This window comes from Procambarus clarkii, chromosome 94, assembly GCF_040958095.1.
Source record: "Procambarus clarkii isolate CNS0578487 chromosome 94, FALCON_Pclarkii_2.0, whole genome shotgun sequence".
Taxonomy (NCBI): domain Eukaryota; kingdom Metazoa; phylum Arthropoda; class Malacostraca; order Decapoda; family Cambaridae; genus Procambarus; species Procambarus clarkii.
This window is the reverse complement of record NC_091243.1, coordinates 5,237,484-5,251,128: the sequence shown is the minus strand read 5'-3', so window position 1 is coordinate 5,251,128 and position 13,645 is coordinate 5,237,484. Positions and strand designations below refer to the sequence as shown.

The 13,645-nt window shown below is 46.9% G+C and overlaps 1 protein-coding gene across 4 annotated transcripts in view; it reads right to left on the bottom strand.

Moving 5' to 3' along the window:
- Positions 1-13,645, bottom strand: part of brun (trafficking protein particle complex subunit brun) — a 125,652-nt gene that overhangs the window by 35,808 nt on the left and 76,199 nt on the right. For all 4 annotated transcript variants that reach the window (XM_045729356.2, XM_045729360.2, XM_045729357.2 and 1 more), the window contains exon 2: positions 123-281. In XM_045729356.2, coding sequence (XP_045585312.1) covers positions 123-243 — 121 coding nt within the window. In that variant the 5' untranslated portion in view covers positions 244-281. The remainder of the gene's footprint in view (positions 1-122; positions 282-13,645) is intronic.

Below are 13,645 nucleotides of genomic sequence, written 5' to 3'. Positions count from 1 at the left end.
ACAGCATTGAGCCTTAATTTTTGTTAAGAGAAATATTTAGTAAAACAGCCTCTAGCCTTAAAGTCCTGTGATTTTACATAATACAAAGAAAATTACACGAAAAAAATTTAATGAAGACTTACCCACTTGTCTGACAAGCACCAGGAGGGTCTGATGGTGGTGGGGACTGGTGCCGTAGTCTGGGTAACTCATGGTGGTGTCGGGCGGAGGGTTGGAGAGGATAACGCTCACCGATGACCTCATGTCCCTCCCCGCCCGGAGCCCTCAACCCTTGACACACCCTGCAAATAATCAGTACAGAGATAATAAAAACTCATACAGCATTAGTTTTTATTACTCTAATCAAATCCCTTTACATTTAGTCTAATGAAGCAGTTTTCTAGGAGTATGAAAGGGATTCCATGTGATGATGTTTAATGTGGTTAATGAAGAAATAATTTTGCCAAATGCCAAATACTGTACAAATACAAAATACATTAGAATATAATTTAAACATATGATCAAACATTAAAACTAAATAATGAAAAAATAAGTCAAGATATTACTGCACTCTTGAAAGTAAAACATGCATTTTAAAGCAAATATTAAATGAAGTTAAAACAAAGCAAAATTTATAGAAACAGCCCAGCCTCTTCAATAAAATATAGTCTCTAACCGGGAGAAGTAACATCACTCATGTTGTGGAAGTATATACTATACTGTACGTGTACAGTACAGTATTCCCAACATACTCAATAATCACAAGAGATATTTGTGCCTAATAATATCCCAGAGTGGGAGACCATATTGAAAGTGCTGCACTCTAAAGGGAACACCATAACTGCCACAGCTGAGTGCAGGGTCTCCAGTGAGCAGGTATGTGTGTGTTTTGTAAGTGTGACCTATGTGTAAACAAGCAAGCACAATCTCTCACCAGCATGGTATCTGAGGAAAAGATCAGGGAAATACACAACTTTTTATTTCCCTTAACTGTCCAAATACAGTACCCTGGAAGGAAATCCCCAAATCAGAGAGAGAGAATGCCTTGAAAGGTCCAAGTTGATCAAGACATGCTTAATCAACTCAATAACTTGTTCATTGCCAAGAACTATTTGACCTCCATGTCTATTTGCTTAACTACTAAAATGTGCACAGGAACACATTCCTTATGGAGGGAAGTATTTTCTAGGAATAAGATTAAAAATTGTGTGTGTGGCCCTTAGAACCAGCAAAGCACCTGCAGTACAATATCTAAGGTATTATATATCACAAAGAGTGACTTTCAGATACTCTGTTGACTAATCTAGATGTGAGGAAAGAGGGAGAACTCTAACATCAAAGCCCCAAGACTTTTCAACACTCCTGCTACACACAAGGGGCAGAACTAGCTGGCCTCTCACAGTGATCAAGAGAGAACTCGATAAATACCTCCATCCAGGCTGTGATTCATACATCAAGCTGCAAGCAGCAGTATTCAACTCCCTGGTTGAGGAGACGACCAACCAGGACGTCTGTTCAGAGACTGAGCTGCAGGAACGTTGATCCTCGGAACCGCCACAAGGTAGCCACAAGATAGGTAAGTATCAAAATGTTTATATCAACTTACGGCATGTTCAGTTCTTGGCTCACCGTCGAGAGAAAATTAAAATGGAACTAAAGTACCATAATTAGCACATACCGAGTTAGTCTTACAATTTTACATATGCTTATATTAATTCTGAATTGTACTTTCCATGAAAAGTTTTGAATAAATGCAGGAAAACACTGAACATTTTTCAGAAAGGAGAAATTAACACAGTGCAATGCCCATCTCCAAGTATGTGAACCTTTGTGAATTACTAATAGATATCCAGTACAAATGTGTATATATATATATATCCTTAACTGCTGAACAAGAGCCACCAATAATCTCCCGGCAGTTGTAGAAAGTTCACTTGCATTCTACAGTGAAGCTCAAACTACAGTACTATTGAGATCTCACACCAGTAATAAGTTTAACTAGCTGCTTGTCAATTATGTTTCTTGGGGTTAAAATTAATAAAAAATCTAAATCAAGAAAATGGTTGTGTGTGATGAATCTGGATCCACATCTCAAACCAGGTACAGTATGTGTCCATCTGAATTTGAACATCTTATACAGTAATGACAATTTTGTAAATATTTGATTATCTTTTACAGTAATATAATAGACTGTACTAAATCTACTTGTGATCACATTTTCCTCATTGTCCGGAACAGGAAGCCTGTAACAGTACTGTACTCAGGATTATGGAGGTCCCCCTTAAGGCCAACTACAGACCTTCCCCAGGATGCAACCCCCAACAATTACCTTCTTTCTGGGAGCCTATTTATTGCTAGGAGAACAGAGGCATAAGGTGAAAAGAAACATGCCAACAGTTTGTCCTACTGTAGGAATTGAGCACAGGATTTTCAGAGGGGGGGTGGCCTTGGTGTGTATTTACTATTTTCTGTTTTTTTTTTACTATCTGTGTCTGCAGAAACAAGCTATAAGCTCTGGGAGCACGCCATTCTAACCAATCTATTTTTCCTCTATTATATCTACTACACATATTTCATGGTGGTGGCGAGTGGTGGTGGGCGATGCGAGCGGGGTGGGCGGTGGTGGGCGATGCGAGCGGGGTGGGCGGTGGTGGGCGATGCGAGCGGGGTGGGCGGTGGTGGGCGATGCGAGCGGGGTGGGCGGTGGTGGGCGATGCGAGCGGGGTGGGCGGTGGTGGGCGATGCGAGCGGGGTGGGCGGTGGTGGGCGATGCGAGCGGGGTGGGCGGTGGTGGGCGATGCGAGTGTGGTGGGCGGTGGTGGGTGATGCGAGTGTGGTGGGCGGTGGTGGGTGATGCGAGTAGGGTGGCGGTGGTGGGTGATGCGAGTGTGGTGAGCGGTGGTGGGTGATGCGAGAAGGGTGGCGGTGGTGGGTGATGCGAGTGTGGTGGGCGGTGGTGGGTGATGCGAGTGTGGTGGGCGGTGGTGGGTGATGCGAGTAGGGTGGCGGTGGTGGGTGATGCGAGTAGGGTGGCGGTGGTGGGTGATGCGAGTAGGGTGGCGGTGGTGGGTGATGCGAGTAGGGTGGCGGTGGTGGGTGATGCGAGTAGGGTGGTGGTGGTGGGTGATGCGAGTAGGGTGGCGGTGGTGGGTGATGCGAGTAGGGTGGGCGGTGGTGGGTGATGCGAGTAGGGTGGGCGGTGGTGGGTGATGCGAGTAGGGTGGGCGGTGGTGGGTGACGCGAGTAGGGTGGCGGTGGTGGGTGATGCGAGTAGGGTGGCGGTGGTGGGTGATGCGAGTAGGGTGGCGGTGGCTGCTGTTGTAGTTTAAGATTCAACTACTGAGAACAAAAGTTTGAAGCAGCAGAGGCTATGGTAAGCCCGTAGTGGACTTGTGGTGGCGGCGTGTTGATGGGTTATGTGAGAGTTTTAACACTAGCGTAATTAATGAATACCGATACCAACATCACCAGAAGCAATAGCGGTAAGAATAATTTCATCAGAATAAAAACAACTTCAGAAGGTCTATTGACCCATGCGAGGCAGCTATTTATACCCAGACTCAATATATAAGTAACCTAAGCTTGAAACAATCCTACGTCTATTATACAGTCTGGTAATCGGTTCCATAAGTGTACAACCTTGTTTCCAAATCAGTATTAACCCAAATCTTTACAAAATCTAAACTTACCTAATTTATATCCATTGTTTCGCGTTAAATTTGGTTCATGCATTTAAATCCTTATTAATATTCCTTCTGTTGTGTGGTTTTATTAATTTTATACTTCAATCCTGCCACTCTTTACTCTTCGCCCTTCTAAAGAGACTTTAGTTAAGCTTTTTAATCTCTCTCCCTAAGGAATATTTATATTCCTGGGATGAGTTGTCATCCTTCAGAAGCTGAAAAATATTATGTCCTATTACTAGCTAGCACTTGTAGAAATAAAGCCCAGTATCCTACTTATTCTGTGTAGTTATGGATTTTAGTTTTTAGTTCATGGTCCCCCACTAATGATGTCTCCCAGATCTTTCTCGCATTCACACCTCACAATTTAAACATTACCAGATAACAGCTGGACAATATTATTATTATTGCCAAAAGCTCAAAGGCCTATATTTTCTAACATTTATGATATTCCAATATATTGTTCATTTCAAAAGTTTATCTAGATCATCTTTAAACGATTATTTTATTCATTCAACAGCAGCAGCAGCATCAACAGCAGCTGTATTAGCAGCAAGAGTATCAGCAGTAGCAACATCAGTAGGAACCTTATAGTAGGAACATCAGTAGCAGCAGCAACACATGTTGTTCTAACACAGTCAAGACATAATAACCTTAACACTGAGAGCAGCAGCAACAATCCTGACATAAGCAACACACTGTTCACCCACCACCCACACACTTGGGTTGGACGGTAGAGCGACGGTCTCGCTTCATGCAGGTCGGCGTTCAATCCCCGACCGTCCAAGTGGTTGGGGCACCATTCCTTTCCCCCCCGTCCCATCCCAAATCCTTATCCTGATCCCCTTCCCAGGGCTATATAGTCGTAATGACTTGGCGCTTTCCCCCTGACAGTTCCCTTCCCACCCACCAAAGCTCACACTCTCCAACACCAACCTCACTTGGTGGCGACGTTGCCGAGGGTGGCCGGCCATCAGCCTAAACATTGGGTATCTTCACTCCGCTCTCACGATCTGAAGTCAAATCTGATGTGGGTTTTGCCACACCAGAAGCGTGACAAGAGGTTTGGCAACCCTCCAAACCTATCAAGCCCGATGCTCAATTGTCCGAGGAAACAGTAATACCGGTGTTATTAATGGTACTAGAGCGCTGGAATTGTGACGCTGTAAACTGTCAATATTGCATTGCATGAAGAGTAAAGACAGGTTGCATTAGAAAGGGGGATCGTGTTATTTCACCGAATCCCGGACCGCCAGTTTCTTTTTAACAACGTGGCGGTGCACAGCTGTGGCATCCTCTGACCTTGACCTTCAGGTGGCGGGCAGCTGCGGCACCTCTGACCTTGACCTTTGACCGCGCCTCCCACTTGTAGCATTAAGGTTTCCGGGACATTTACCGAGGCATCCAGCCAGACTCCCGAAGTTTAAAGGCGACAGTTCACACGGTACACAAGAAGGCACCATAGAACACGGACGGAGGGAGAATGGGGGAGGGACACGGCACGGACAGAGGGAAGATCGGGGAGAGGGACACGGACGGACAGAGGGAAGATGGGGGAGAGGGACACGGACGGACAGAGGGAAGAAAGGGGGAGAGGGACACGGCACGGACAGAGGGAAGATGGGGGAGAGGGACACGGCACGGACAGAGGGAAGATCGGGGAGAGGGACACGGACGGACAGAGGGAAGATGGGGGAGAGGGACACGGCACGGACAGAGGGAAGATGGGGGAGAGGGACACGGACGGACAGAGGGAAGATGGGGGAGAGGGACACGGCACGGACAGAGGGAAGATCGGGGAGAGGGACACGGACGGACAGAGGGAAGATGGGGGAGAGGGACACGGCACGGACAGAGGGAAGATGGGGGAGAGGGACACGGACGGACAGAGGGAAGATGGGGGAGAGGGACACGGACGGACAGAGGGAAGATGGGGGAGAGGGACACGGACGGACAGAGGGAAGATGGGGGAGAGGGACACGGCACGGACAGAGGGAAGATGGGGGAGAGGGACACGGACGGGCAGAGGGTGGGTGGAGAGAGGCACGGACGGACAGTGAGAGGGAGGCCCCGAGATAGCTATAGACATGGGAATCTCAGTCACTATAAAACAGGATAATCAATAGAGGTTGACGGTGGCGTGGAGCGTGGCGGCCCCGCTATACACCCGCCAACACACACACACACACACACACACACACACACACACACACACACACACACACACACACACACACACACACACACACACACACACACACACACACACGCGCGCGCGCGCGCAATCCTTCAATAAAGTATCATTGTTTCATTAACAATTTCATTACCACATCAAATGCCCATAACCGACCAGGCACTTATTATTACTACAAACTACCGCGAAGTACTTAGGGGATCATGTTTAATAAATGTAAAGAAACCTGCCAAAACTGAGGAAAGATGTACAAAGGGGGGGCGGGAGGATGAGGGTTAAATTCTGGTAAATGTGGAAAAAGGAGAAGAAAAGTTGGTTAAAACTGGAGGAAAATGTGAGTGAATGTTGGGTAAAGGTTGGATGATGGGCAATATTCTACCTACAGGTGAGACTGTGGTGGGGTGAAGATACGAGTAAACCGCACACAAAGCTGGGTTAAAATCAGGGTATAAAAGTACACAAGGAAATGACACTAACGTGGAATGCAGGCGACGAGTCACAATAACGTGGCTAAAGTATGTTGACCAGACCACACACACTAGACGGTGAAGGGACGACGACGTTTCGGTCCGTCCTGGACCATCCTCAAGTCGACACAATCGACTTGAGAATGGTCCAGGACGGACCGAAACGTCGTCATCCCTTCACCTTCTAGTGTGTGGTCTGGTAAACTAACGTTGAATATCAATGAGAAAATAACTTGGAGAAATATGTGGATTCGAACCCTTGATCTGGGTACTCCCAAGCCAGCTCGTCCTCCCATACAAAGAACCAGGCTCGTTAAATTGTCATTCACACTTCCGTGGAAATAAATATTCCATTCCTTATTAAGACTACTCAATAGCTCGGTCGACAGAGCTTCGGCCTCCAACCCGTCCTCGACTCAAGCTCATTCCATCCAGCGGTCAACCCCACAGGCGCATTCATAAATTTTTACATGCTGTTAATTCAAAATAGAAATTTTCTCAAATATAAATTAATATCATAATATATTAGCATATTGTGCATATATAGGCATAGGTTAGGTTAGGTTAGGTGTTTAGGTTATATTGGCGATTATTTGTATTTGTAGTACGTGGGTGAAGCATTTACAGCGTTGTGGTTCGAACAAAACTCGTCAGTGAAGCACTTGTTCCCGAAGTGTTCGAACGTCAGCAGTTGTGAGTCGTGTGTAAACCGCTTTTCATTCATAAACAGGGGGTTTGGCGGGTGCATGGAATCACTTTTGGATCTTTGTTTGGAGGACGGGCTGTGCAGTACGTGGGTGAAGCATTTACAGCGTTGTGGTTCGAACAAAATTCGTCAGTGAAGCACTTGTTCCGGAAGTGTTCGAACGTAATCAGTTGTGAGTCGCATGTAAGCCGTTTTTCATTCATAAACAGCGGGTTGTGGCGGGTGCATGGAATCACTTGGGTCTTTATTCGGAGGACGGGATGTACACGACTTAACTGATGACGTCCGAACACTTCCGGAACAAGTGCTTCGCTCACATCCACTGTTCGAACCACAATTCAATAAATACTTCACCCCACGTACTTCAAATACAAATAATCGTCATCAGAACCTAAGCACCTAACTATACTTAGAATTGTTATGTATACTAAAGTATATAAGAGAAAAAAACTATTTTTAATACACAATGTTAAAATCGATGAATGCGTGTGGGAGGACGGCCGCTGCTTTAAACAGCCTAGAGTGAGCACGGGTTGCCCAAGCCACGCACCTTACCTTTGGACCACGACATTGTATAAATTACAGAACCTGAGATTCTAATTTACGGGCTATTCATGCCCGTGCCATGGGCATGGGCGGCTTAATCTTTATCAATCATCAATTCTAATGAATCCACAAGACGTCTGGAGGCCCCACCTAAAGACTGTTGTTGTTGTTATAGATTCAGCTACTCGAAATAAGTTCCAAGTAGCACGGGCTATGGTGAGCCCGTAGTGAACTTACCTGACACAGGAGCAGTGCCTGCTAAAGACTGTCTAGGCTACAGGTTATATGTTACAGTACAAGGATAGGGAGGGGGGGGGATTTAGTACTTAGCTCAGGGGATCCACTAAGATGACCCAGAGGGGTACTTGTGGCATTGGAGAACTGAATGAGATGAAGGAGGAGAGAAGAAGCACCAGAGAGATCAGGTGAGAGATATTACATGTGAGAGAAGAGGGAGAGTGGTAGAAAACTAAGAACACATTCGGGCTCCGTCACGTCGATAAGACTGGCAGTGAGAAGTTCAACACGACTCCCAGACCCCAACACGCGCCGCTGTACTCACCCACAACACACACCCCTAATGATTACAAGGTTGTCCCACTAACCACCACAACCCCCCACACCCCCGCCACTTCCCCACATACCGCGCCGCCTCAACACGGACCAGTAGGCTCAAAAAAACCTGGCGCCAGCACAATTTTGCGTCATCTGTGACGTCACTACCAGCAGACCAACTTTTGCACTATTTTACGATTTAATACGTTGTTACATTGTAACCAAAGAGCGTAGCGCCCCATTGGTCGCTACGCATCGCCCAATTAACTTGTATAGGGCAGGTATGTCATTCATCACGAGTTTGTTTAGGAAGGTAGAGGAGTATGACATAGAAGGGATATCTTACATATGACATAGAAGGGATATCTTACATATGACATAGAAGGGATATCTTACATATGACATAGAAGGGATATCTTACACATGACATAGAAGGGATATCTTACACATGACATAGAAGGGATATCTTACACATGACATAGAAGGGATATCTTACACATGACATAGAAGGGATATCTTACACATGACATAGAAGGGATATCTTACATATGACATAGAAGGGATATCTTACATATGACATAGAAGGGATATCTTACATATGACATAGGGCATGGTTATCTCAAAGTAAACAGAGGATTAACATAAACGTAATCGGTCAAGTGTCTGGGGGTCTGACCTCTGTTGTTGACTATAAACTACGTTAAGTCACAGGACTCCCCATTATACAGGACTGGTCAAGTTTGCCCATGATACTAAAATTGAAAGAGAAATAAATTCAAATGCAAAATCGCTACAGGATGAATTTGATGGACTAAACACTGTGACAGACGCAGTTTAATGCTGAGAAAAGTAACTTTCTCACGATACAAAATTAAGTTAACAGCTGAACACTAAAATTGTCAAATATAAATGCAAGAAATATCTGAGTCATGATTAGTAGGAATCTTGGGTCGCTGGATGTGTGGCAGACCCAAGATTTATACTCATGTGAGGCAGATTATAAAGAGCGGCCTCGCATGGACCAATAGATCTTCTGTAGCCTCTTCTATTCTAATGTTATGCCCAAAAAGGTATTAAAAAGGGTTTCAACTGGAAGTGCCGGATCAAATGGGTTATGGTGGTCAGCAAACGTCTTGCATTACCGCGACACCACCAGACGACTAAAGGCCGGGCGTTGAACTCTCGAAACAAGTTGTGTGTTATAGATGGCTAGAGGCATCGGGCACAGGGGCGACTGGCCAACTGGAAGGCTCCTCTTCGGCAAGAAATGAAGTGTCCTGTTCCACTGAATCAAGTCTCCTTCTATGGACGGTGATCTATGATACAGTGTAGCTGTCGTGACCACTGACGCTAAATACGTCTTTCCCTACATCGTAAATTTACCGGCACTCGCATTCAGCCGGAACCTGGGCGTGAATCTAGACAATTCGTTACTGATTACATGCTCCACCTTGTCTCCAGGTGGCAATTGTTAAATCCATGGGCTCGATCAGACGACGGGACAATCAACAGGGGTCTGCCTTCAGACCGCTGTACGTGTCAATGGTAGGCCGCTCCCGGCTACACGCACGCAGTGACAACTGAAATCAAATCCTGGACGGTCTCCGTGACGCTAGACCTCTCAGGTCACTTACTGTGTTCGATGAACACCTAATTCTATACTGCTCAATGAGCGGGCACGATTTGTATCTTTCGCGGCGTCACGGCTACAGGTCAACGGCCCTTAGCTCAGATGACATGCACGGGAACTTTTCATTTTCCAGTCTTCTGTCTGTATCCACATAACGCACACGAAACTGGGAAACATTCGGGCGCTTTATACAACTTTAATGAGGATATCAAAGTTCGCACATTGTGACACGAAGACTAAGAGCCCCAGAGGCTAGTGGTGCCATAATACAAGAATCGACAAGCTGAAGGAAACAATAAGACACTAGAAGGATCAATTGAGACACGAGTACAATGTACAAGATTATGATAAGAATAGACAAGCTGGACAGAATCCACATACCTTATGTGGAAAATGAAAGACACGACACGCAGAAAAAACACTAAGGCAAAGTTCGAGAAGGTTCTGGGAATGCCACAAGACTGGTTCCAGAAATGTAAGGTTTCGAATACGATAAGGAAGGCGGATCTTCCTTCATCACTTAAGAGACGAAACAGACATGACCTTTGTATACAAGATCATCGGTAGATAAGGACGAAAAAAACTAGATGCAACGGCAGAACGAGACACCACAGAAGGAAATTTCATGCAGATGACCATAGAAATGCATGAAAACATCTTAACTCGTAGTAGCAAGAAAATGAAACAAGTGGAGAGGCAGTTAACGATAATGCTATGCGGGACCTAGATGAAGGTATGCTGTGGGTAGGGTACCATTACATTACATGCCCCACGTTCGGTTAAGGCATAATCAGGCAATTATACCCAGAGGAAGCTTGGGGCCGGATGAGTGCTGGTGAAGTGTCCATGTAGCCGGGTGAGTGCGGCCGTCCTGCACCGAAGGTCCGGCCACGCACTACAACGATAAGCCACAGATTGTAAAGGACTTCCCTGAAGTACCCCACACACTCGTCCCAAGTGTAATACTTCATGTCTAGATAACCTGGGGCCAGATTCACGAAGCAGTTACGCAAGTACTTACGAACCTGTACATCTTTCCTCAATCTTTGACGAATTTGGTTACATTTATTAAACAGTTTACAAGGATGAAAACTTCCCAATCAACTGTTGTTATAAACAACGTCCTGGTGCTTCGGAGCTCATTAACCGTTTAATACTTGTCAACAAAGCCGCCAAAGATTGAGAAAAGATGTACAGGTTCGTAAGTGCTTGCGTAACTGCTTCGTGAATATGGTCCCTAGATTGCCTATACGCAGCCCGAGAACAGTAACACCCTCCGACACCACCCTGTAGATGCCATACAGTGAAGTCTACACTAGCTATTCCCTCTATCATCATATGTTTTATGCATGAGCACCCACACATCTATGGACCAGCTAATAATGGCCAGACTCCCACACGTCACTACGGCTCGGCTTAGACACGGTTTACGAATCTCTTCGAGTTTTGCATTACCTGTTTATGTAGACCTGACCACACACTAGAAAGTGAAGGGACGACGACGTTTCGGTCCGTCCTGGACCATTCTCAAATCGCAATCTACTAGAGAATGGTCCAGGACGGACCGAAACGTCGCCGTCCCTTCACTTTGTAGTGTGTAGTCTGGTCAACATACTTCAGCCACGTTATTGTGACTCGTCGCCTGCACCTGTTTATGTAGACCTGACCATATGTAAACTGTGTCAGCAAAACTTTGCGCGCACACACACTGCAACTCTGAGATAGAATGTGAATATTTTATTCAGAATTTAGATATACATCACAAATTACAATATTATTTAGGTATTTCATAAATTTGTATTGCTTGATGGGGTTCTGGGAGTAGTTCTACTCCCTAAGCCCGACCCGAGGTCAGGATTCACTTGTGAGAACTTGGTCCAACAGGACCAAGAAATCTTACTACTGTCAGAAATCTTATGACATATGCCAATGAACAAATCCACAAGGGGCCGTGATGAGGGTTCGAACCTACGTCCGGGATGATATATACATACACGGCGTGCGTGCGTGTGTAGATATGCCAAGTTTGCCTACCGTGCAGGGTATTGCACGCGGGTGAGTAACTTTCCATCCACAGCCAATGTATGGGCATGAGGTGCGCGATAGGCAAATGAAATTTATATACACCCACCTCACTACAAATGTCTAACCTGTTTAGCTTAAAGATCATCAGGTCTAATACTTTAACCCATACTGTCCCATACTTAATGTCCCATACAAGGTAACCTCGAGGTACAGCTTTCTACCATTCACACACAGGACGAGTATATGGGGGGGGTTCATTAAATAACTATACTAAACTCTGGTCTTGACCCTCTTGTTAAACTGGGAATACCTGTTGCTATATGTTAAATCCTGTAACTAGATTATTAATACTCTAACTTGCTCAGCTTAAAAAAAATGGGAGAGGGGGGAGAGAGAGAGAGGGTGTTCAGTTCCTGAACCCATTATGTGCCTCTTAACTTTTACCCACTGACAGAATGGGTATTGGGTGCACCACCACCATAACTATCACCCCCACCAGCGTCTCGTCACCCCCCCCCCCCCCCATGGCCCCCCCCCCCACTTTAACAATCACCTCTCACCATCACTTCACCGCTGCGCCACGACCATGCAAAAAATTAACTACTACTAAGCCACGAACCCGTGTTCAAGAGAGAGAAGGTCAGCGCTACTCATTGGTTAGTTTGGGTATCTGGCTTTCACTTTGTTGCCAATCTGAAAAGTTAGCCTACGGACACGGGTGAAAGTTACACTAACTACATAGGTGGTGGGCCCCTACAGCCACCAGTGTTACAGCCGGTGGTGGGCCCCTACAGCCACCAGCGTTACAGCCGGTGGTGGGCCCCTACACCCACCAGTGTTACAGCCGGTGGTGGGCCCCTACACCCACCAGTGTTACAGACGGTGGTGGGCCCCTACACCCACCAGTGTTACAGCCGGTGGTGGGCCCCTACACCCACCAGTGTTACAGACGGTGGTGGGCCCCTACACCCACCAGTGTTACAGCCGGTGGTGGGCCCCTACACCCACCAGTGTTACAGACGGTGGCGGGCCCCTACACCCACCAGTGTTACAGCCGGTGGTGGGCCCCTACACCCACCAGTGTTACAGACGGTGGTGGGCCCCTACACCCACCAGTGTTACAGCCGGTGGTGGGCCCCTACACCCACCAGTGTTACAGACGGTGGTGGGCCCCTACACGCACCAGTGCCACAGACGGTGGTGGGCCCCTACACCCACCAGTGTTACAGACGGTGGTGGGCCCCTACACCCACCAGTGTTACAGACGGTGGTGGGCCCCTACACCCACCAGTGTTACAGACGGTGGTGGGCCCCTACACCCACCAGTGTTACAGACGGTGGTGGGCCCCTACACCCACCAGTGTTACAGACGGTGGTGGGCCCCTACACCCACCAGTGTTACAGCCGGTGGTGGGCCCCTACACCCACCAGTGTTACAGACGGTGGTGGGCCCCTACACGCACCAGTGCCACAGACGGTGGTGGGCCCCTACACCCACCAGTGTTACAGCCGGTGGTGGGCCCCTACACACACCAGTGTTACAGACGGTGGTGGGCCCCTACACGCACCAGTGCCACAGACGGTGGTGGGCCCCTACAAATAAAATGTCTAATCTAAATTATACAGTACATTATGGTCTGCTGTTATCGTGACTCGAGTACTTAAAAAATGACAATTTAATGTAAAGTTACCCAATTTGTACGAGTGTGGAGGACGTCTCTCTCCACCATGTTGTCATAAACAGACTCCGGACTCCAGTAGTGGAGTCATTAGTCGCGCCTCATTCACACCTGCCAGTCCACGAGATCGTCCACACCTGCAGCTGTTGCCTCGCTTTACTCATCGCCCGTCGTTAACCAC